This window comes from Hippocampus bargibanti, linkage group LG06 (genome assembly GCF_051943395.1).
Source record: "Hippocampus bargibanti isolate YZ-2025 linkage group LG06, ASM5194339v1, whole genome shotgun sequence".
Taxonomy (NCBI): Eukaryota; Metazoa; Chordata; class Actinopteri; order Syngnathiformes; family Syngnathidae; genus Hippocampus; species Hippocampus bargibanti.
In genome coordinates, this window is record NC_142739.1 from 17,277,925 (window position 1) to 17,302,500 (window position 24,576).

General features: G+C 43.1%; 2 protein-coding genes across 23 annotated transcripts in view; one reads left to right on the plus strand and one right to left on the minus strand.

The window, feature by feature from the left end:
- The window catches only part of LOC148896629 (uncharacterized), a 58,757-nt gene extending 37,247 nt beyond the window's left edge, over window positions 1-21,510 (minus strand). For 3 of the 13 annotated variants that reach the window (XR_016115306.1, XR_016115308.1, XM_088998813.1), the window contains exons 1-3: window positions 21,032-21,510; window positions 20,370-20,416; window positions 19,867-20,004 (exon numbers count right to left, since the gene is read on the minus strand). Coding sequence is in view for 1 of the 13 variants with exons in the window: in XM_088998813.1 (XP_088854939.1) it covers window positions 19,867-19,878 (12 nt within the window). In the remaining 12 variants the exon portion in view is untranslated. Of the gene's footprint in view, window positions 1-1,547; window positions 3,554-8,344; window positions 8,865-19,866; window positions 20,249-20,369; window positions 20,417-21,031 lie in introns of those variants that run through there. The other 10 variants (XR_016115315.1, XR_016115313.1, XR_016115312.1 and 7 more) reach the window with 10 other exon arrangements.
- The window catches only part of adgrb1a (adhesion G protein-coupled receptor B1a), a 197,052-nt gene that overhangs the window by 44,424 nt on the left and 128,052 nt on the right, over window positions 1-24,576 (plus strand). For all 10 annotated transcript variants that reach the window (XM_088998803.1, XM_088998795.1, XM_088998794.1 and 7 more), the window contains one exon: window positions 23,064-23,171. In XM_088998803.1, coding sequence (XP_088854929.1) covers window positions 23,064-23,171 — 108 coding nt within the window. The remainder of the gene's footprint in view (window positions 1-23,063; window positions 23,172-24,576) is intronic.

Sequence of the window (24,576 nt, forward strand, 5' to 3'; positions counted from 1 at the left end):
CTTATCCTCCACTCAACCATACAGCTTTATGCGAACTCGCCACCCTTGTTCTGTCAGCATTTTCATTTCCAAGTATTTTCTCACTCTACAGTCTACACTTTGTCATTTTAGCCAATTCTCTTTCCCCGATCATGCATAAACTCACTTCAAAACACTTTCAAAAATCAATGAATGTGGAGCAATTGTACATCAGGCTTCCGTCCTGTGTGTGTGTGTGTGTGTGTGAGCGTGTGTGCGTGTGAGCGTGCGTGTTTGAGCGTGCACATGTCTATCCGTGTTTTTTCTGTGTGCGTGTGATTTGGCAGATGTGGCAGATACTGATTTTGAAAGCAGTTGGAATTTGATAAACCATGCACTCATCCCATTAGACCAGGGGTGTCAAACTCATTTCGCATTGTGGGCCACATACGGCCTAGGGAGATGTCAAGTAGGCCGGACCATTAAAATTATACCATATTCTGCTAAAAATAGAAAAAATATCATGTATTTCTTTTGTTTTGATGTAAAGAAGCACAAGAACATTAGGAAAATATTGACATTTAATGAACTGTCCTTTTACAAAACATTTCATGAAACACCTCATATTTCCTTAGAGAAATGTGCAATTTACTTTTATCATTCACAAATATGCATTGCAACTGATCCCACTGATTGTACAAAGGCACAAAACTTTAATTGGTACTGAAAAATATAGCAATGCACTTTAAGATTGAATGAGACTTTTAAAGAAAGGGAATTTTTAAACCACTTACACATACGCATATAAAATCTAAATGTAATCCCTGTAATGAAGAAAGTGTTCACCTGTCCTGTAAATCTGTAAATTTCGTACATGAAACATACATACACATACAATACATACTGAAAATTTATGGAGTTGTATGAACAGTAGAATTCCATCACAGAACTTTTGTTTTGAAGCTGCTGACTAACATTAAAGTGTGGTATGGCAGGCTGTGGGTAATGTTGCTGTCGCTGAGAAGTTTGTCAAAGTGACGATGGTTCAGACCTCTGGACCGGATGAAATTTACAGTGCGAACAACCACCTCCATGACGTGGTCCATTTTCAGCGACTTGCGACAGAATGCCTCCTGGTGCAAAATACAGTGAAATGTCCAGAAACAATCTCCTCCATTAAGGGCTTGTACTTTGTCTTTGAACTTTGTCGCGACACCTGCTTTCTTTGCGAACATGGATCACGCGCCGTCTGTAGCCAGGCTGACAACGCGGGACCGGTCCACTCCAACTCTGTCCAATACAGCAACGACAGAGCCGAAAATGTCCTTGGCTGTTGTGGTGTCCATCATTGGCACCAACTCAAGAAACTCTTCAGTAACAGTCAATGTCTCATCAACTCCTCGAATAAATATGGCCAGTTGGGCCACGTCTGTGATGTCAGTGCTCTCGTCAATTGCCACGGAAAATGCAATAAATCATCTCTGCTATAGTATTCCTCGTCGGGCTAATATTGGCAAAAGCTTGTCGCTTCTCGGAACATACAAGTTCAGCCGCCTTCATCATCGTTTACCGCAGTCACCGTCGAAATACGGCTTTGATGCTAATACTATTTCGCTAGCAATTAGGTAGCTGGCTTTTACCGCTGCTTCATTGACTTCTCGGCTCCGGATGAAAGTTGACTGCTGTTTCCTCAGACCCGCCAGCAATTCGTTAATCTTTTCTCTTCTCAGTTGTCCTTGCAACCCGTCATATCTTTCGCTGTGATGAGTCTCGTAGTGGCGTCGAATATTATATTCCTTCAATACCGAAACTTGTTGCAAACACACCAAGCACAAAGGTTTTGCGTGCATCTCTGTATATAAATAGGACGTGGTCAATTTTTCTTTGAAAATTCTACATTCCTTATCTACTTTTCTCCGTTTGGATAACGACATTTTGGCTAATGAGGGTGTAGCGGAGAGGCAGAGACCAAAGTATTAACAACGTCGTAACAAGCAGTAGATGGCGCATTGACACCGTCTGCTGTTTTGAGTCTGCCTCAGTGATGCGGCGTGTCTTCTAATCTGATGGAACGAGTGTGCCCCTTAGAGGATAAGCCATGAATTGCAGCGAATTAAAAATATCAATTCCATGTCTTTTATGCATTTTTCCACTTCCAAATTATCCTGCGGGCCTGATTGAACCTCCTTGGGGGCCGGTTCCGGCCCGCGGGCCGTATGTTTGACACCCCTGCATTAGACGAATGCCAAAAAGTTAAACAATATAGTAAAAATAAGACAAAAATGCTAAAATAAATTGAAATGCACTGAATAACAGACAGACACACAGACACACACGCACATAAAGAGCTTGATGCTTCTCTTTATTTGTAAGTAGGTTCGTTGTCAGATCTCCCCAGGCAGGTAACGCGCAGAGCTTGATCGTGGCGTGGAGTCCGTCCGACGCCCGGCATGAGCCGCGCGTGCCTGTGCGGGTTTTTGCAAGTCTCTTTGAGTCTGTGAGTCCGAGATGAGTCTGCCCCGTGGTTCGCGCAATCTCTCTGTCCCGCGACAGCTCCTTTTATACAATTTTCAAGCGTGTGCTATGCGTCAGGGTGAGACGCACATCAAGGAGATCAAGGAATTGAAAGACATGAAAGGGTTGAAAGGCGCACTTCAAAATCATACACACGTGTGACGCCACAGGGCTCCCCTCCTGGATCCGAAGTCGGTGAAAGCGATGAAGGAAAAATAAATAAAAATAGTCATTCTGCGAGGCCAGACAAGATGACGGTCACCGGACATGGCAGGCGTCTGTGGGGTGGTTGCCGAGGAAGTTTCGTGGTGCCGGAAGTCGTTGTACGGAAGCGCGGCAAAGAGTGCTCTACGACTGCCAGTTTGAGTCGATCGATGAGGGATTGTGAGGACGAAGAAGCGTGGGGTTGGTCATGCTGCCGAGCACAGACAGGCCGGTCATCGGCGACGGTGGTGTTGATCGCGCTGCCCTGGCGCTCTGCAGGACGCTGAGGAAGCACGCTGACGTCGGCGGCCGAGTTGGCCATGAAGCGTCTTCCCGAAGTCCGATCGTGGACATAAGCGATGTCCGACGATGTCCGATCGTGGACATATACGATGCAGCTAGTTGCAGAGTGGCCAGGCGAATTGGACGATGTTGGCCATCAGGGTGCGACAGGTTTCACGGTGGGGTCGGAGCGCCCACGGGTGGTGGTGGCCCATCGGGAGCTCGGCTTAAGGGGTCTTGCTGTGAAGATGCCGGGATCACGGGCGGCTGAGAAATCTGGTTCTTTCCATTTGGAGAGTTGATTGGGTTGAGGAGGAGGGAAAAAAATGCTCCTGGCTGGCTCGCCAATAAAGAGCTTGATGCTTCTCTTTATTTGTAAGTTCGTTGTCAGATCTCCCCAGGCAGGTGACGCGCAGAGCTTGATCGTGGCGTGGAGTCCGTCCGACGCCCGGCATGAGCCGCGCGTGCCTGTGCGGGTCTTTGCAAGTCTCTTTGAGTCTGTGAGTCCGAGATGAGTCTGAGATGATTCTGCCCCGTGGTTCGCCCAATCTCTCTGTCCCGCGACAGCTCCTTTTATACAATTTTCAAGCGTGTGCTATGCGTCAGGGTGAGACGCACATCAAGGAAATGAAAGACATGAAAGGGTTGAAAGGCGCACTTCAAAATCATACACACGTGTGACGCCACACACACACACACACATTTATATATATGCAGGTAACATCCGATTTACGACCGAGTTCCGTTCCGACCAAACGGTCGTAAGTCAAAATGGTCGTGAATCAAAATACATTTAAAATCTTGAATAGAGACTCGGAGGCTAAATGACTTCCACCCCCCCCCCCCCCCCTGGTGCCATCACACGGTCAATTGCTGTGCAAAAGTGAGATGCTGGTTGGCTGCCCAAAATTGTCGTACGCGTTGCTGGCCTGCTAATGCGTTGCGGTGCCAGGCTTACAAGTACAATTACAATTTTAAAAATAAAGTCTGAAGGTCGTGGTCGTAAGTACGGGTGGTCGTAAGTCGAAACGGTCGTAAGTCGGATGTTGCCTATATATATATATATATATATATATATATATACATACAGTAAAGTCTCGTTATATCGATATCGGATATATCGATAGTCCCGGTTATATCGATACTATTTCTATGCACGCACGGAGAAAATTACATGCAAACAGGGTCGGATATATCGATAGTCCCGGTTATATCGATATTTTTTCGGACTCCCTTGAATATCGATATAACGAGACTTTACTGTATATATATATATATATATTGTCACGTTTTGCGAAGTGGTGATGGCGGGTGCGGATCCCAAAAAGCAGGCAGGAGGGAGCAGGAGGTTGTTTGACAAATTGTATTAAAATAAAGGTCAGCAGGAACAAAATGTAAAACATCAAAATCATCTGAACAGAAAAAATACAAAGTATCAAAAGAAGACCAAAAGTAAAAGTCCGCCAAGGTTAAACAAACACATGCACAGCATACACAATGCATGCAACAAACATTGGATTGGATATTGGATTGGATATGCCTTTATTAGTCTCACAGTGGAGAAATTTACATTTCACAGCAGCAAAGTGATGAAAGGAATGAAAGTAGAAAAACAAAATACATGAGCTGCTGGAAAAGGCAGCCACTCTCGCGGCGCCGTCTTGAAGTCAAAAGAACAAAAAAAAAAAACAAAATAACAAATAATATGACAGCATAGAGACCATATGACAAAACAAGGACACAGAGAGACATTCATTCTTCAGGACTTGCTGTACCCTCTTTGTGATGACATGAAGCAGTTCTAGATGAAAGAGGAGAGGATCAAAGCGTCTTTCCACCAGTGGATCAGGGACATCATGGTGGAATGTGCAAGCTAAATGTTGAAAGCAAACACGCAGCTCTAGCACCCATTGACGAAAAGAGATTGTCTCACATCTCCTGTTCTGCTTCAATCTGCTTCAATTCCAAGCCGCAACAGTTCCACATACGCATCGGCGCTCTGCGCTGACGCTCCTTTCTTCTTATCGCGGGTTCCTCAAGCCATGCATCCATCCAGCCGCAGACTGTCCAACAGCACTGACCTTTCCGCTAAACAAAGCGGGGCTGTGAAGATGCTGCCCATTACAGGCGCAAAAAAGCACAATGGCCCCTTTGGTGTCCAGCGATGGCAGTCGAATGGCTCTGACATTCCTCCCATTCAAAAACAGTACTGTCATATTCATGCTGCCGAAAAGGCGCAACCGCTCAGCACAGTCTCATCCTTGATGAATGTCGTGGTCAAAAATGCTGAAAAACAATCTGTATCCGTTCCACACGATGCACAACAACACAAAGAGACTAAAGAAAACACAAAACAAGACAACAACAACCAAAAAAAGCAAGGCTCATGAGAGTACTTGCTTAGGCTGCCTACTCGGGCGCCATCTTGGACATGCAGCAAACAATGAACCGACACCGCATGGTCGTGCCGGGTGTCCTTTTAAGTGCCAGTGATTAAAACGACCAGCACCTGCAAGGCTGCAGGCAGGGCTGACGTGGCTACCCGTTGGTCGCCAATCTGATCGGGACGACCAGCACCTGTGCAGGTGCAGGTGGGGCCGACAGCGCCCCCCGTTGGTCGCCAACCAGATCATGACATATATATATATATATATATATATATATATATATATATACAGTAAAGTCTCGTTATATCGATATTCAAGGGAGTCCGAAAAAATATCGATATAACCGGGACTATCGATATATCCGACCCTGTTTGCATGTAATTTTCTCCGTGCGTGCATAGAAATAGTATCGATATAACCGGGACTATCGATAAATCCGATATCGATATAACGAGACTTTACTGTATATATATATATATACATATATATATATATATATATATATATATATATATATATATATATATATATATGTATATATATATATATATATGTATATATATATATATATATATATGTATATATATATATATATATATATATATATATATATATATATATATATATATATATATATATATATATATACAGTGGTACCTCGGTTCTCGACCATAAATCGTTCCAGGACCCTGTTCGAAACGTGATTTTTTTCAAACACCGAAACCATGTCTTTGCTCCTGTCACTTGCGAGTTGACAGGGGGGGGGGGGCTGCCTCTCCCGGCCGTTCTCCATCTGCTGTCAACTCTCTAATCACGGACACGGGGCATTTATACGGTTCGCGATCACGTCGCCAATGCCGGATGATTGACTCACCTCGCCACCGTACCTGGACTCTTCCTTCGATGCGCGAGTGTATCCGGTCTGAGGTATTTTCCCTTCGTCCCGTAAATTTATGTCATCTTCCGGGATTGCGTAATTTTGCACCCTTGTGTGCCATTTGCTTTTTGGCGTAGTAAGCGGGTCGGATCACCCCCTGCCTTCTTACTCGCTGTGTTTTCTTTGACTTGTGAATAAACATCCTGCTTGGGTAATACGTGTCTGTTTTGGGATCCCAAACATTCCACTACGTTCCGATGAGTCATCTGCCGTCACTCTCGCTCGGAACGTGACAGCTTCGGATGACTCGGCTACAGGATGTTCTTTTCTCTTAAAATATCTATCCACTGACACTTGCTCTCACCCCCACGGTCACATCACTATATTTCACAGCCTCCTTCTTCTTTAATATTGTACTGATCGTAGATCTCGCCATGCTGTATTCCCTCACCAGATCAGACACTCGCACACCTCCGTCATATTTTGCGATTATTTCTTTCTTAAATGCAATAATTGTACGCACTACTTTTCTTTTGTCACTTTAAGCAGCACTTACTTTCTTTGGAGGCATGATTAGGGGCTAAAACTCTTCGTACACCTATATTATACGCTAGAGCAAAACGCAGCACGTCCGCAAGCGACAACAGTTGGTCACGGACAGAGCGATAAACCCGTGTGCCGCTCAGCTCCCGACCCTCGTGTACGCACTCACGCGTCGTATTGGCGTTCGAACGCCGAAGCAAGAATATCTCGAATATTTTGTTCAAAAACCGATTTCTTCGAACTGTGAGGCGTTCGAGAACTGAGGTACCACTATATATATATATATATATATATATATATATATATATATATATATATATATATATATATATATATATATATATATATATTCCATCCCAATTCCAGCACCCTGAGACTGGACACAAGCCGTAAGGAAGTGTGAGTGTGAGAGCCACTGTTCAGGATGGTATGCATCCGAGCTCAATGAACACATCAAAGAGAAGGCTCCAACGGATGATGTACCCAGAGAATGTCTCAGGCAATGGGGAACAGAGGATTATCATGGGAGGAAAAGCCCCACGGGATGTATCACTGAACCATAACTGAAGTGGCTGATCTCAAGAATTCCTATCAGTGGCTAGAGAGGACTGGCCTAAAGGACAGCACAGAGGCACTAATCCTGGCTGCTCAAGAGGAGGCCCTGAACATCAGAGCCATATAGGCATGTATATACCGCACCAGGCAAGACCCAAGGTGTAGGTTGTGCAAAGAGGCACCGGAGACAATCCAACACATAACTGCAGGGTGTAAGATGCTGGCAGGGAAAGATTACATGGAGCGCCATAACCAGGTGGCTGGCATAGTCTACCGAAACAACTGTGCGGAGTATAGGCTGTAAACCACGGGGTCAAAATGGGAAACACCTCCCAAGGTAGTACAGAATGACTGAGCAAAATCCTGTGTGACTTCCAGATACAGACTGACAAGATGGTAATGGCCAACCAACCAGATATCATAGTCATAGATAAAGGGCAAAGGAAAGCCGTTGTCGTGGATGTAGCGGTCCCGGGTGATGGAAACATCAGAAAGAAGGAACATGAGAAAAAAGAAATACCAAGGGCTCAGAGAGGAGCTGGAGAGAGCCTGGAAGGTAAAGGTGATAGTTGTTCCTGTGGTGGCAGTGACCCCCAAACTCGACGAGTGGTTGCAACAGATCCTGGGAACAACATCGGATGTCTCAGTCCAGAAAAGCGCAGTGCTGGGAACAGCGCGGATACTGCACAGAACCCTCAAGCTTCCAGCTCTCTGGTATCGGCTAAAATGGGGGATAGACACCACCCATGGGGGGTGAGACGAGGAATATATATACAGTAAAGTCTCGTTATATCGATATTCTCGGGAGTTAGAAAAAATGTCGATTTAACCGTACTGTCGATATATCCGTCCTGCGCCGAACTGCATTAACAAAAGCCGCCAAAAGAGGGCATCCAAGTGCTATATAACAAACGGATCTGGCCATGAGCTCGCCATTTTGTGCCTCTTTTTTTCGGGGGGGGGGGGGGAGATGTTCCCCCAATGTTGCCTCAAAATGGCACATATAATTCTTTAATCGATTGCAAACATGTATGCTTTCCTCTTCAGAACTATTTGAATCATATTCATAACTGGATGTGTAACAAGAAAGCATATTCTCCGAATCTAAAGCCATTGTTTGGATTCACAAGCAATGCGTTAAGTCATTTTTATTAGTGTTTTGCATTTGAATAAAAAGTGACATTGGTTGTGCTTTAATACACAGTATATATATATATATATATATATACAGTAAAGTCACGTTATATCGATATCGGTTATATCGGTAGTACCGTTAGTACGATACCCGGTTATTACGGTGCTCTTTTTCATCCCCCGCCGACCATTTTGCTGTTTATATCGATGCATCGGTCGCGCCATTGATCGACGTGGTCACGTGTCTTGGTCACGTGACACGCCATCAGTCGCGCCATTGGTCGACTTGGTCACATGTCTTGGTTACGTGACACGCCATCGGTCGCGCCATTGGTCGACTTGGTCACGTGAGTTTGTTACGTGACCAGCACCCGTGTAGCAGAGCCATTTTCATTTTCAGACGCTAGCTCCTGTGTAGCAGACGAGATTGAAGTGTTTGTGTTAAAAGGTAAAAATGGGAAGCAGGAGAAGATTGATGACTTTTTTAAATTGAATACATAATACAGATGTAAGCGTTGCAGTTTCCCTGTTGTGTTATGTACATGCCCACTGTACTGTATATGAATGCAATCGTTTTTTTGCAACAATGTTTCTTGTTATGTCTGCTGAAGCGTGATTATTTTGAAAATTAACATTCCATACTGTGTATTAAAGGACAACCGATGTCACTTTTTATTCAAATGCAAAACACCAATAAAAATGACTTCACGCCAATACGTCTTGCATTGCTTGTGAATCCAAACAATGGCTTCAGATTCGGATAATATGATTTCTTGTTACACATCCAGTTATGAATATGATTCAAATACACTGTAGTTCTGAAGATGAAAGCATACATGTTGGCAATCATTAAAGAATTATATGTGCCATTTTGAGGCAACATTGGGGGGACATCTCTCACCCCCCCCCCAAAAAAAAAAAAAAAAAAAAAAAAAAGGCACAAAATGGGAGGTCATGGCCAGCTCAGTTTCTTATATGGCGCTCTGCTGCCCTCTTTTGGCAGCTTTTGTTAATGCACTTCGGCGCAGGATCGGATATATCGATAGTCCGGTTATATCGACATTTTTTTCCAACTCCCGAGAATATCGATATAACGAGACTTTACTGTATACAGTAAAGTCTCGTTATATCGATATCTGATATATCGATAGTCCCGGTTATATCGATACTATTTCTATGCACGCACGGAGAAAATTACATGCAAACAGGGTCAGATATATCGATAGTCCCGGTTATAATCGATATTTTTTCGGCCTCCCTTGAATATCGATATAACGAGACTTTACTGTATATATATATATATATAGTAGCCATTGAGGAAGGAGCACACAAGACTGGACGTTGACATGTGTATATTCCAACGCCGAACAAGTGGATATGACTCAAACAGGAAATGCAGTGAAATATATGCAACATAAATCCGCCCCCTCGTGTGCACCTGCTGGGTGAGATGCCTGGTCCTAGTGCCCGCCACCCAGCCACCCCCAGAACACCCAGAAGGAAAGTCAAGGTGAAACTTTGCTGGGGGCTTGACCAGCCTGCCACAACGACTACGCAGTCCTCCGTTCGGTGGTGCAGGTGAAGTTATTCGGGCAGGTGACCCGGGTGAGACCTGAGTGGGGCAACGACACTCAACCCTGGCATGGCGCGGTGAGGCTGGAGGTTTCGGAGGGCGTCCACCTGGGCCGGCGAAATGTCCTCGCCCGCAACTAAATGAGCCGGTTTGAGCCTGTCTACTGAAATGCCCTTCCCTTCGCTCACCCATATCGAGCACAAAACTCTTTTCACCGTGTTCGAGCACTCTAAACGGGCTATCGTACGGCGGCTGGAGGGGAGAGCGATGGGCATCGTGACGCACAAAGACAAATCAGGCTGACCTAAGAGCAGACTGAACAATAACTTTGGGGACACAGTGTGAAATGGTGCTGGAGTCAGGGGCTCTCCTGGCAAAAAAGGGGAAAGAAGGAATTCACCAGGGACGCGGAGCGGCTGGCCAAGCACCAACACTGCCGGAGCGGCGTTAAGGTCTTCTTTTGGGGCTAAATGTAACCCGAGCAGGACCCACGCAAGCCGGTCGACCCAGTTACCGTCCGATAGTGTGGCCCGTAGTGCGGCTTTAAGTGAGCGGTGGAAACATTCACACATCCTGTTAGCCTGCGGGTGGTAGGCCATAGTGCAGGGTACCTGCACACCCAAGGACTGCGCCATGGCCGACCAGAGCTCGGACACAAACTGGGGGCCCCTGTCCGAAGTGATGTCGGATGGCGTGCCGAAACGCGCGACCCAGGACGACAGTAATGCGCGTGCTATATCTGCCGAGGTCGTGGAGGACAGGGGGACTGCTTCCGGCCACCTAGTGGTTCGATCGACCATAGTGAGGAGATGTGTGCAATCCTGCGAAGGAGGGAGGGGCCCGATGAGATCCACATGGACGTGGTCAAATCTCCTGGCCGGAATTGGAAAAGTTTCCAGGTTTGCCCGGGTGTGGTTGTGGACTTTGGCGTGCTGACATGCCACGCATGCAGCTGCCCACTTCCTGACGTCCTTTCGTAACCCAGGCCAGACAAACTTGGCCCCAAGCAGTTAGACTGAGGCCCGGACGCTGGGGTGTGAGAAGGAATGAATAGAATAAAAAATTCACCGACGCCACTCGTGCGGACCCACGGGACGAGTGCGACCCGTAGACACATCGCAGAAGAGAGCGGGACCCTCTTCACACAGTGTCAACTCCTCAAGTTTTAGGGTCGTGCCTGCTGCTTTGAGTTCGTGGATGTCCGGATCCTCAGATTGAGCGGTGGCCATCTCTGAAAAATCCACCCCAAGCTGGACTGGACACACGATCGCGTGTGACAAGCAAACAGCCAAAGGGTTACATTTGCCGGCCACATGCTGAATGTCTTTTGTGAATTCCGAAATGGCCGCTAAATGCTGCTGCTGTCGGGCCGACCACGGTTCAGTCACCTTCGACATTGAGAATGTGAGTGGTTTGTTATCCACATATGCGATGAACCGGCGGCCCACGAGGAGGAAACGAAAATGGCGCCTTGCAAGATAGAGTGCTAACAAATCTCTGTCGAAAACACTATACTTGTGTTCGTTATCTCTCAGCTTCCGACAGATAAATGCAAGGGGCTGCCATTCGTTCTCTACAAGCTGCTCGACCACCACCCCTACGGCAACATCAGACGCATCAGATGTTAGGGTAATTCGCCATACAAACATCTCTAAACATCGCTCTGTAGTCTTTGTTTACATTTTGAACTTCCTCATACGTCATATCTTGCCTTCCTTTACACGATGTCGCATTTTCATTACGTCACATCCTGTCGCGTCATTACTATGCGCCGCATAGTAATGTAACTCCTGCAGCCCGTTCGTCTCTCTCTCTCTCTCTCCATGCTCCCTCCGCGCGGCCGACACCGCAATGCCCCGTGCTCTCCCCAATTAAATCAACTTTCTGTTCAAGACCTGGCTCCCTGATGATTTAACCATCGATCTCCATCTACACCTGTCGAAGCAATGAACCAAGGGCGAACGATAAAAAATAACCCAACATCGGTAGTCAAGGCTACTTGTGCAGTTGAGATCGGGTGGACCAGAAGAGTTGCACTCGCGAGAGCGTCCTTTACTCGTCCCGTGGTTCCTTTGCAGTCTTTGGCACATCCTCTGCTCCTGCACCTGGTGATAACCGCGAACTAAATCTACTTTTGAAAAGATCACGGCGCCGGCCAAACGTGCGGAAAAATCTTGAATGTGCGGGATGGGGTAACGTTCATGTGTGGTTATGTTATTAAGCCGACGAAAATCACTATCGGCCGCCAAGAACCGTCACTTTGGGGCACCATGGATAATGGTGAGGCCTATGGGCTGTTGGAAAGCCTGGGCTACGACTTGGAGCGTTGGTCGTGACGACATGGCCGAGGAAGATGCCTCTTCGTCAGTTGACACGAACATTTTAAACGTTGGGGTCACCAGTGTAGCCATTGAGGAAGGTGCACACAAGACTGGACGTAGACATGTGTTTATTCCAACGGCAAGTGGATCTAACTCAAACAGAAAATGCGGTGAAATATATGCAACATAAACCCGCCCCCTCCTGTGCACCTGCTGGGTGAGATGTCCGGTCCTAGTGCCCGCCATCTATCTATCTATTTATATAGATATCGTGGTCATAGATAAAGGGCAAAGAAAAGCCGTTGTCGTGGATATAGCGTTCCCGAATGATGGAAACATCAGAAAGAAGGAACATGAGAAAATCGATAAATACCAAGGGCTCAGAGAGGAACTGGAGAGTTGCTTTCTGACTTGTAAGATCTTATGAAACTGAGGCATCACATTATCATTCACCATGTTGATGATTCTTACAGCCTTTTCGGGATGGAACTGTTCAATAAAAGCCTGCACATCAACTCCTGAATGGCCTGCTTCTGTTTGTCCTCTTGAAGGCAAATCAAATCCTCTGCATTGAGGACCTCATTATGGTCAGCAACAAGCGCCTCATTGTCCACTTCGAGTCCCGTAGGTGCTGGCAGACTAGGCAAAATAAAATGGCACAGTCGCGATACCGGAAAGCAACAAACTTACGCGATCGCGGCTGACAATCACCTCGGGCAAAGCAAACTCTTGGACTTGCCAGCACAAGAGACAGCATGGCGCGAGGCGTTGTAATCATGTCACTGGTGAGGTCACAGCGACTCGTTGAAATGGCCCGGTATTGGTGATTAGGGGATCAACACGCACACCTTGTTCGTGTTTCTCAATGATCTCGTTCTCCTCCTCGACTGGAATTTTGTTTTGTGTCTTCTTCGGCTGGCGGAGGTCGGCGGCGACCCCGCCCCAGCTGTCAACACGCACGTGACAATTTCGGTGTCATTAGTCACAGACTAAATAACGCCTTTGTGTCAAGCTTTTTGCTAAGGATGGTAGCAATGGTGAACGGTACCGGGCTCTTTATTTGTAGAATGGGAGTAGAAAGTTACTCTCAGGGAAGTGACACACAGCGTGAGAGATGTGTCAGGCTGAGATTCACATGACAGCCGCGGTGCGCACATGTGACGCCACAAACACACACGTCGTTCGTGTTTCTCAATGATCTCGTTCTTCTCCTCAACTGTTATTTTGTTTTGTGTCTTCTTCGGCTGAACACGAGCCTGTGGTGGCATCTTTTTCAGTCCCATAACGGCAAAAGTATCGTTGAAGACGATCGACGTGTGAACTCATAGAAAGGGGGTGTGGAAAGGTAGGCCGGCTGTTCGGCCGTGTGCTTTTGTGTTCTTCCGCCGAAGATTACTCCGCCAGCCATGGTTATTAATTAATCATTCATTCATTTTCATAAATGTACCGTTCCTAAACCGAAAACCGAGGCCCCACTGATGAAGTATTTATAGGAATGCTGGCGTTTGACAATAGGCATTTGCGTGAGGATTGATGAAATTCTGCAGCGCCCACGGCCCGGGGTGTGTGGATACATAAGAATCCTTCAGAGTGACTGAGGACATACAGAAATGTCATTTTCAAGGAAGACAATACCAAGCTACTATCCAATATTGAGGAAGAAGAAAAGTCCATCTTGTCATCATCGTTTAAAAATCCGCACAGAAAAAGAATCTTATCTCCCAAATGGAGTTAGCTCCTCTTTTTTCTTGCTTTGCTCAAAGCGTGTACTTGGAGTGACCGTCCGTCCTTCATTAAAGAGTGCTGTTAATCTTATTTTCGTGCATATTTGTTCACAAAAAATAACTAACATTCAAAAGAGCATACTTGGAGTGACCGTCCGTCCTTCATTAAAGAGTGCTGTTAATCTTATTTTCGTGCATATTTGTTCACAAAAAATAACTAACATTCAAAAGAGCATCTGAAGGTTGTTCTTCCGGATCTTGCACTCTTTGGTTCCCAAAATATTTGGCAAGGTAGCGCAACAATGGTCATTGTCTTCTTTTTAAAAGTGTGGTTTATCTTCTTTAGACAATGACATGGATTTTGGGGATTCCACTGCCAAATACAGTATGTTACAAGAATGGGTCGTTTTTTTTTGTTCTTCCTTGTTGCGCCGTTTATGCTATTTGGTAATGTGTCATGCCTTACTGAATTTGAATAAGACAGTATTTAATGTCATATTATTTCTGAAACCAATTAAGTTATGTCATGCAAAAATATATGTAAGAGTTGGACCAAGAATGTGCTTTGTCTTCTCATTTCCTTCCTGTTTACATTTGATTAATGGCCAATAAAACACAGAATTCAAAGCACTTGAAGGTGATTATGCTTTTTTCATGTCTTTGAGCCTGCACACTTTTTGAACTTGTACAATGCTGACTGGTTATAGAGATAACTGTGCTGTATCTCCATAAATGCTATATTTATTTATTTGTACAAATTTGATATTTCTTGGCGGAAGTGAATATGACAGTCACATCCTGCAGTGCCCCAGCAATACTTCATTTAATGCTCACAACAATGGTAAAACACTTTTTTGTAGCACTTGTATCAATAAAATTGCAGTTTTGTACCGGCCTCAGACGTTTCCACCACACTTCCCTCAGTCTTCAAGTCTGGCTTTAAAACTGTTATAGTTTAATCTATCACATTTTAAGGGGGAAGATTTTCCTTCCATCCATATTGATTTTAAAATAGCAACTCCTTTATGTTGTTGCAGTATAAATATGTCTATTGGTCAATAAATGAGTATTGTCGTCATAAACAACAGTATTTACTTCAACAGTAGCCAAAATGGAACTGTATAGTGCCACTTAGCAGTTTTTTTGACAACGATACTAGTGCAGCGTGTTCTACCGGAAACAAATTCCTTGTGTGTTCTACATACTTGGCAATAAAGATGATTCTGATTCTGATAAACAGGCTCACTAATCGAGTTGAAGGAGAATAAAAACTCCTCTTTTGTTGCATTGCTTTTAACAACAATAAATGATTGTACTGCAGCGTAATCTATCCCTGACCCGATTATATATATATATATATATTTGTATTTTTGCAAATGTTTGACAAACATCAGCATGGCTTTTAAAAACTTGAATACTGCCAATATTGAAGTTTTAAAGAGGCTTTTGATTACATGGAAACGTAGTCAATGAAACACAATACCTCAAATGGGTGTTAATCTTGCAGTTCGCAGCATTGTTAAAAGTTAACGAAACTATTCAAATACTTTTGTGTTATGCCATAAATACTTTATGGTTGTTCCAAATAAAATAAAGACAATAAATTAATCAACAAAAACATAAAAGACAGGCTGCCACGACCAGCAACAATTCTTCTTCTTCTTCGTATTATTATTATTATACGTCCGTGTAAGCTCTGTCTACAAAGGGTCCTTTAGCAACACAAAATTCCTACTTATTTTAAACCGCTAAACACTTAAGACAAAAATTAGTGCATCCAAAAGATAGGCTGCCAAATGAAAAACAAAATAATGTAGTTTATTAAATACATTGTAAAAATTTAAATTATAAAGAGCGATACATTGGGGAGACTAAACAAATTCTCAAAAAAAGACTTTATCAACATCACAGGGATAATACTAGTGGGCCTCAATCAGCAGTACATATGCACCTAAAAGCTAGCAACCACTCATTTGACGACAATGAGGTTAAAAGCTTAGCCAAAGTAAATAGATGGTTTGAAAGGGGAATAAAACCGTTCACTGAATCGGCATGGCGGTGTGAGGTTGAATTTGGATCGTGCTTACAACACACTTCTGAGATCGTTACCACATAGGCTTAGTAATGCTGATGAGGTGATACCAGAGCAAATGGGGCAATCAGGCCAGTTGTAGACCATAATCAGTCAGGACAATAGTAGTACTCAGTGTAGCTGATACAGTATCAGGAAATACTCATCTGCTCCCCCCAACCTTAGTAGGGATATATATATATATATATATATAAGTCTCGTTATATCGATATTCAAGGGAGTCAGAAAAAATATCGATATAACCGGGACTATCGATATATCCGCTATCGATATAACGAGACTTTGCTTTATATATATATATATATATATATATATATATGGCCAGAGCTACCAGCAAAATTTTTGTTCGCTGACGAAGCCTCCTGGATGAGAAGCGAAACGGCCGACAATTTCTCCACTGCGAGACTAATAACGGCAAATCCAATCCAATCCAAAGAAGTACAGATGACGGCAGAAGAGTGCCTTTCAAAACTCTTAAGGACACATTACACAGTTTACAGTCACGGGATAAGATTTGTTATTTCTGTGGGTGGGCAGAGGCAGCCATTCGCACCAACGTTCACTCAGCCCAAATGTAACAAACGCATGCCACCAATGTGAGTGTGTATATAAACAGACAATACAATATACAGTATCTCTATTTATATAGCATTTACACAACAGCTGCAGCTGTAACAAAGCGCTTCACATATTAGTCAACACAAAGCAAAATAATAAACACAACAGAACTTAAAACACGGACAGTTATGGAATGTTAACGACTTGTATATTTAACCAATACAGTATAAGCAAAAAACTTGTATGCTCGTATACTTGTATGCTCGGCTGGACAGCAAGGAAGGCGAGACTGGTCTTTACAGGCTGACGAGACAGAGAGACAAAGATGGTAAGGACCTGCAGCAGGTTAGGGTGATTAAGGATAGAGATGGCAATGTATTAATAGGTGCCAATTGTGTGATGGCCGGATGGAAACAGTACTTTGAAGAATTGATGAATGAAGAAAATGAGAAGAAACAAAGAGTAGAAGACTTGACTGTTGTGGACCAAGACGTAGCAAGCATTAGCAAGGATGAAGTGAGGAGGGCGCTGAAGAGGATGAAGGGGGGAAAGGCACTCGGGCCTGATGATTTACCAATCGAGGTATGGAAGTGTCTTGGGGAGGTGGCGGTGGTGTTCTTGACTGGGTTATTCAACAAGATCTTAGATGGTGAACAGATGCCTGAAGAATGGAGACGAAGTGTACTCGTGCCCATTTTTAAGAACAAAGGAGATGTGCCGAGTTGTACAAACTACAGAAGAATAAAGTTGATGAGCCATACAATGAAACTCTGGGAAAGAGTAGTTGAAGCAAGACTAAGGGCAGAAGTGAACATTTGTGAGCAGCAGTATGGCTTCATGCCAAAAAAAAAAAGAGTACAACAGATGCAGTGTTTGCTTTAAGAATGCTAATGGACAAGTACAGAGAAGGTCTGAAGGAATTGCATTGTGTCTTTAGATCTGGAGAAAGCGTACGACAGGGTGCCCAGAGAAGAGCCGTGGCATTGCATGAGGAAGTCTGGAGTGACGGAAAAGTATGTCAGAGCGGTGCAAGACATGTATCATGACTGTAAGACAGTTGTGAGGTGTGCTGTCGGTGTGACGGAGGAATTCAAGGTGGAGGTGGGACTCCACCAAGGGTCAGCTCTAAGCCCCTTCTTATTTGCTATGGTGATGGACAGGCTGACAGACGATGTTAGACAAGAATCCCCTTGGACCATGATGTTTGCAGGTGACATTGTGATCTGTCGCGAGAACGGGGAACTGGTGGCGGAGAAACTAGAGATGTGGAGATATGCCCTGGAAAGGAGAGGAATGTAGATCAGTTGCAGCAGAATAGAGACAGAATACATGTGTGAATGAGAGGGATCCAAGTGTAAGAGTGATGCTACAGGGAGAAGAAATAAAGAAGGTGGAGGATTTTAAGTACTTGGGGTCAACTGTCCAGAGCAATGGAGAGTGTGGAAAAGAGGTGAACAAGCGTGTCCAGGTAGGCTGGAGTGGCTGGAGAAAAATACATATCACACAAGTGATAGAAGGGTTTCAGCTAGGATTAAAGGAAAAGTGTATAAAACTGGTGAGACCAGCCATGATGTTTGGACTGGAGACTGTGCCACTGAAGAAAAGACAGGAAGCAGAGCTGGAGGTAGCAGACCTGACGATGTTGAGGTTTTCTTTGGGAGTGACCAGTTTGGATAGGATCAGGAATGAGTACATTAGAGGGACAACTCATATTCGAGGCTTTGGAGACAAATGTAGAGAGGCCAGACTGAGATGGTTTGAACATGTCCAGAGGAGAGAGAATGACTATATCGGGAGACTATATCGGGAGAAGGATGCTGAGCCTTGAACTGCCAGGCAGGAGATCGAGAGGAAGAGCGAAGAGAAGGTTTATGGATGTGGTCAAAGAGGACATGAAGGTAGCTGGTATGAGAGAAGAGGATGCACAAAACCGGGAAAGATGGAGGACATTGATTCGCTGTGGCGACCCCTGAAGGGAAAAGCCAAAAGGAAAAGAAGAGGGCAGTATAAGCAAAAAAACTACATATCCTCATCAGCCTCGCAGCGGGTGCTGGAGCCTATCCCAGCCATCTTCGAGCACGAGGCGAGTCACACGCTGAATTGGTTGCCAGCACATCGCAGGACACAGGGAGACAAACAACCAGTCACTCTCACACTCACACCAAATAAATTTCTCCACTGTGAGACTAATAAAGGCATATCCAATCCAATCCAATCCAATTTAGTGTTCAATCAGCCTGCCATATATGTTTTGGGAATATATATTCAGTCAGAAACCCTTGCAGATGTGTGCCCAGAGGATGATATAAAAATGCTAATTTCCCCATTGCGGGACAATTAAAGGTTTTCTGATTCTGAAAAATGAGGGTTGGTTGGTTGGTTGGTTTTTGCCGGGTCTTTATTTTTTATTTTATGAACATGAAATTGTGGAACATAATTGGTGAAATGAGTATATTGTCAATTGTGATGCATGATTCATTTAAAGGACAACCGATGTCACTTTTTTGTTTCCTAACTGACATCAGAACGTTTTATAGCACACTGCAAAACCCAACAAGTTGAAAGTACTCAAAATTTTAATGGCAACTGATTACGTCAAAATTTTTGAGTAGTGGAAATAAATTTTATGAGTTTGACTGAACTTAAATGTTATGAGTTTGAATGAACTTAAAAGATGTACTTTGTTTACTCTAATGTTTTCTTTTTTTTCTTAATTTTTAAGTTAAAATTAGGTTTCATATTTAAGCGTAACCAACTCAAATTTATGTTACCTGAAAAAATATATTCATGTATACTGTACTTGATGAAAAAAGACATTTTGGTGAAATCCAGGTTTACACATCAAATTATGAATAGAAAATCAGTCACAAACAGTACATCAATGTTTAGGTATACAAAGCAGAGTAAAACTATGAAATTACTTATCCAGTGTTGCTTTGTTCCGTAATATTGGAGGCACTGGTGCCTTCAATATTGCGGAACAAAGCATTTTTTAAACTTAGCAGGCGTGGTTTGAGTGGTCTGTTATCATCAAGACACAGCAGTGTTTTCTGAATGAAGGTGAATGTGTGGATTAATTTTTTGGGAGAATCTAAATGCAATGCATACATTAAACCAAACAAGAGGAGGTGTGTATCAGCCAACTTGGGGAGACATCTCACAATAATGCCATCTTCTATCACAACAGAAATGCTGTTGGGGTTAAACAAGATGGCGCTAGTTGTCAGTTGTCACGGAGAGAAGTGCGACAGGAATGTTTTCAATGTCTGGATCCTCTTCCCACTGCAAAATACATCAATAGACGTTTGTGTTAAGTCAGGCAATACACACATTGCATGTTTTGAAGAACTGTGAGTCATCTTCTCGTAGGTATGCATGGAGAGCACGAAGGGCCAGACTGCGTCTCGTGTATATCATGCTGTTCCCTTATCAAAAGCCAAGTTTTAATTTGGGGAAAGCGACAGGAGCTTAACATTGCAGGACTTGTCTTCAGCATCTCAAACCCAAGACAGTGGCCTATGGAGACCTATGGAGAATTAAGTTTAGGAAAAATTCTGTATTCTGAATATAAAAAAATACATACATGTATTATTTTTAATATTATTCGGGTAATTAATCATGTAGCATTAATAAAAATGTAAACATACCTTAGATAATGGTGGTGTTACTCAATTTCCACCCTGGGGCTAAAAGGCTGAATAGAAAAAACAGACAACAAATGTAATCATTTAATTTAATAAAACACCTTAATCCATGTTTACTTTTTAAATTGAATAAATAATCTAATTTACCAGATTAAATGATGCCATCAAGCCAGTCAGGTGTTTGCAGTTTGAAAAAATGGTGTTTGCAGTTTCAAAAATACATTTAAAAAGTTGCATGTTTACACATGAATGACCATTTAAAACTACACCAATTGTACAGAGTGATATTTCATTTGGCTAGCATTATAATTACTTCGTGCCTTCTTAAAACGGCAGCACAACTGTTGCACGTTGAATTAGCATGATTTATTGTGCTGCCGTTTCAAACAAAGTTAACTCAAAGCACCAACCTGTTGGCGTTGCAGCATCTGTCTGTGCGGTGGATTTCGGGTGACCCTTATAACTTTTGAAGTTCATATAAAACTTAATTTAACACCCATTTGACTATTATTCTCGAACCTTCGCGGACACAAACATAACTTGCAACACCCCGTGATAGATATTACTCCACCACCGCCCAAACAAACCTTCGCGGTACAATTCTCCTAATAACCCTGCTGTGTCTTTCAACAAACGAGAGACGTTTAAGAAACATTCCTACTTACCACAGAAGAGCTCGTAACATTAGGAGAAGTCCTTGGCTCGAGCGGCGGATATAATGCCCCAAACGGACTTTCCAAAATATTCCTTTCCTGTGGAGCGACTACAGCATTGACACACTGGGTCCTTGTAGTATACATATATAGTATATTAAATACGATTGTTTGTCTCTCCACCCTAATTTAAAATAAATAATCCGTCGGTCGCTGCCAGATTCAGCCGTTGAGAATTCAAATGGCGTCCAATGAGAGCACGCAGTGACGTCATCACGCAGCTTCCTGCTTGCCATGAACTCAAAAGTATTGATCTACTGCAAATTAAAAACGCAGGACTCATTCAAAAACTCAAAACGTTTGAGTTTTTGAAACAAAAAATCGGCTTTTGAGTTGACTGACCTCAATGACTTTAAGTCAGTAGTACTGTTCGATTTTACAGTGCATCTAAAATACCCAAAACACGCAGTATGATATTTTTAGTACGTCGATCGCATCTACTGGTCGATCGCGGAGGTAGTACTGGTCGATCGCAGCGTGACAGTAAAAAAAAAAAAAAAACATTTGTCAGCCTATCAAACGTCCCATCACTTGATTGACATACAGGGCAACCATTCAGGACTGAATTTTTACCTTCAGGTCGCCGTGCATGCGTAAACAACGGCGCTAAACGCAGCAAAATTCACAAGCTAGTCAGCGAATTACCTCAGATTTTAAGCCCTTGCTAAAACATATGGTGATCAAAATGAGTGACAAAGCGGGTCCAAATACCGTTCCACCATGAATGATGAACATTTGGAAATGTGCTTGAGGCTGGCTGTCAGCAGCTACTGTCCGGACTATGCATCCCTGGCTGATTCAATTCAGTGCAAGTCATCAAAGTAAACTCAGGTAATTACAAAAAAAAATGTTAATAGTTATTTATTATGTTATGTATATGTAGTTATTATGTGTGTTGTGCAATATTGGCTTATTCAGTTATGCAAGGTACATCAACATACATTGTACATACAAAGAATCCTTAAAACATTTGAAAATAATTATGTTTTACATTTTTGTCGTGGGTAGATCATTTTGACTTGGTAGTTTTTATAAGTAGCTCGTATGCTGAAAAAGTGTGAGCACCCCTGACTTAAAGTGTCTAAAAAGTACTTCAATTTGAAACCGGAAGTGGCCAGCTTCAGAAGGTCCCGCCCCCATGTTCGTGGTGTCACGGCAAGACGTCTTGCCTTGCTGGAGAATCAAAACAATGGCTTCAGATTCGTAGAATATGCTTTCTTGTTACTCATCCAGTTATCAATATGATTCAAATAGTTCTGAAGAGGAAAGCATACATGGTTGCAATCGATTAAAGAATTTATTCCGTGTCATTTTGAGGGGGGAAATGTAGCACCGAATGTGTGTCATCTGGGGGGGAAATTGAGCACCGAAAGAAAAGGGCGACAAAGCTCCATTGAAAGCTCAGTGGAAACGGGCTGATTAATATCTTACAATTTTTGTCAATGAATATCAAATAGATGCTCGGTGCCACACAAGGATTCACCATTGCGTTACTTATGTGTTTTCCTTCTAATTTCGCCATCAACACGGATCAACATGAGGTTTTCAGACCAAACAAAGTATTGCAAAATGCATTAAGGTGATGCAAGGTATGTCTTTTCTCGCTGAGGGGCGTTCCTTCAGTGACGTAGGGTGGGGACTCGTCACCAACTCAAAAACTTCTGGAATATTCAGCGCGAGTCTTAAAACGTAAAATATAGCGATATGCGGTGGAATCTTTGTAAAAGACGCTCAGTAGAGGTGATTTGAAGCCATTTTACAAATTATGGACACAACTTGTCCGGAGACGTCGGTTGTCGTTTAAAGGGATTACTCAATTCCTGTTTTTAAATAAATTAATATGGTTTTCCTTTTAATCAAAGGCGAATGATAAGAAATGTTGAGCTGTCAAACATATCAGAATCCAGCTCCTCTATTTCAAACTTTATTCGTTTATTTCTACCTCCTGCTAGCTCTCTCACCCATGTACCTCCCACTCTCTTAGGTAAAGACCTGCAAATTTCTCGAAGTCAGTCACTTCGTTCTGTGGACAGTCGTAAGCAGCTTGATGATGGAGGCAAGCAACACGGTGGACAGCAAAACCCTCAGACAGGTAAGGGAGTTAGACAGAGAGGTCACTTCCACAAGCTTTTGGTTTACCACACACACACATCTATCTATCTATCTATCTATCTATCTATCTATCTATCTATCTATCTATCTATCTATCTATCTATCTATCTATCTATCTATCTATCTATCTATCTATCTATCTATCTATCTATCTATCTATCTATCTATCTATCTATCTATCTATCTATCTCTCTCTCTCTCTCTCTCTCTCTCTCTCTCTATATATATATATATATATATATATATATATATATATATATATATATATACGTATATCTATCTATCTATCTATCTATCTATCTATCTATCTATCTATCTATCTATCTATCTATCTATCTATCTATCTATCTATCTATCTATCTATCTATCTATCTATCTATCTATCTATCTATCTATCTATCTATCTATCTATCTATCTATCTATCTATATACATATACAGTAAAGTCTCGTTATATCGATATTCAAGGGAGTCCGAAAAAATATCGATATAACCGGGACTATCGATATATCCGATCCTGCGCCGAACTGCATTAAACAAAAGCCGCCAAAAGAGGGCAGCCAAGCGCCATATAAGAAACGGAGCTGGCCATTAGCTCCCTTTTTTTTGGGAGATGTTCCCCCAATGTTGCCTCAAAATGGCACATATAATTCTTTAATGATTGTAAACATGTATGCTTTAATCTTCAGAACTACAGTGTATTTGAAACATATTCATAACTGGATGTGTAACAAGAAAGCATATTATCCGAATCTGAAGCCATTGTTTGGATTCACAAGCAATGCAAGACGTCTTGGCGTGAAGTCATTTTTATTTGCATTTGAATAAAAAGTGACATCGGCTGTCCTTTAATACACAGTATGGAATGTTAATAATTTTCAAAATCATCGCGCTTCAGCAGACAAAACAAGAAACATTGTTGCAAAAAAACGATTGCATTCATATACAGTACAGTGGGCATGTACATAACACAACAGGGAAACTGCAACGCTTACATCTTACTGTATTATGTATACAATTTAAAAAAGTCATCAATCTTCTTCTGCTTCCCATTTTTACCTTTTAACACAAACACTTCAATCTCGTTTGCTACACACGAGCTAGCGTCTGAAAATGAAAATGGCTCTGCTACACGGGTGCTGGGCACGTAACCAAGTCACCTGACCAAGTCGACCAATGGCGCGACTGATGGTGTGACACGTAACCAAGACACGTGACCAAGTTGACCAATGGCGCGACCGATGGCGGCTCACGTAACAAGACACGTGACCAAGTTGACCAATGGCACGACCGATGGCGTGTCACGTGACAAAGTCACACGGCCAAGTCGACCAATAGCGCGACCGATGGCGGCTCATGTGACCAAGTCGACCAATGGCGCGACCG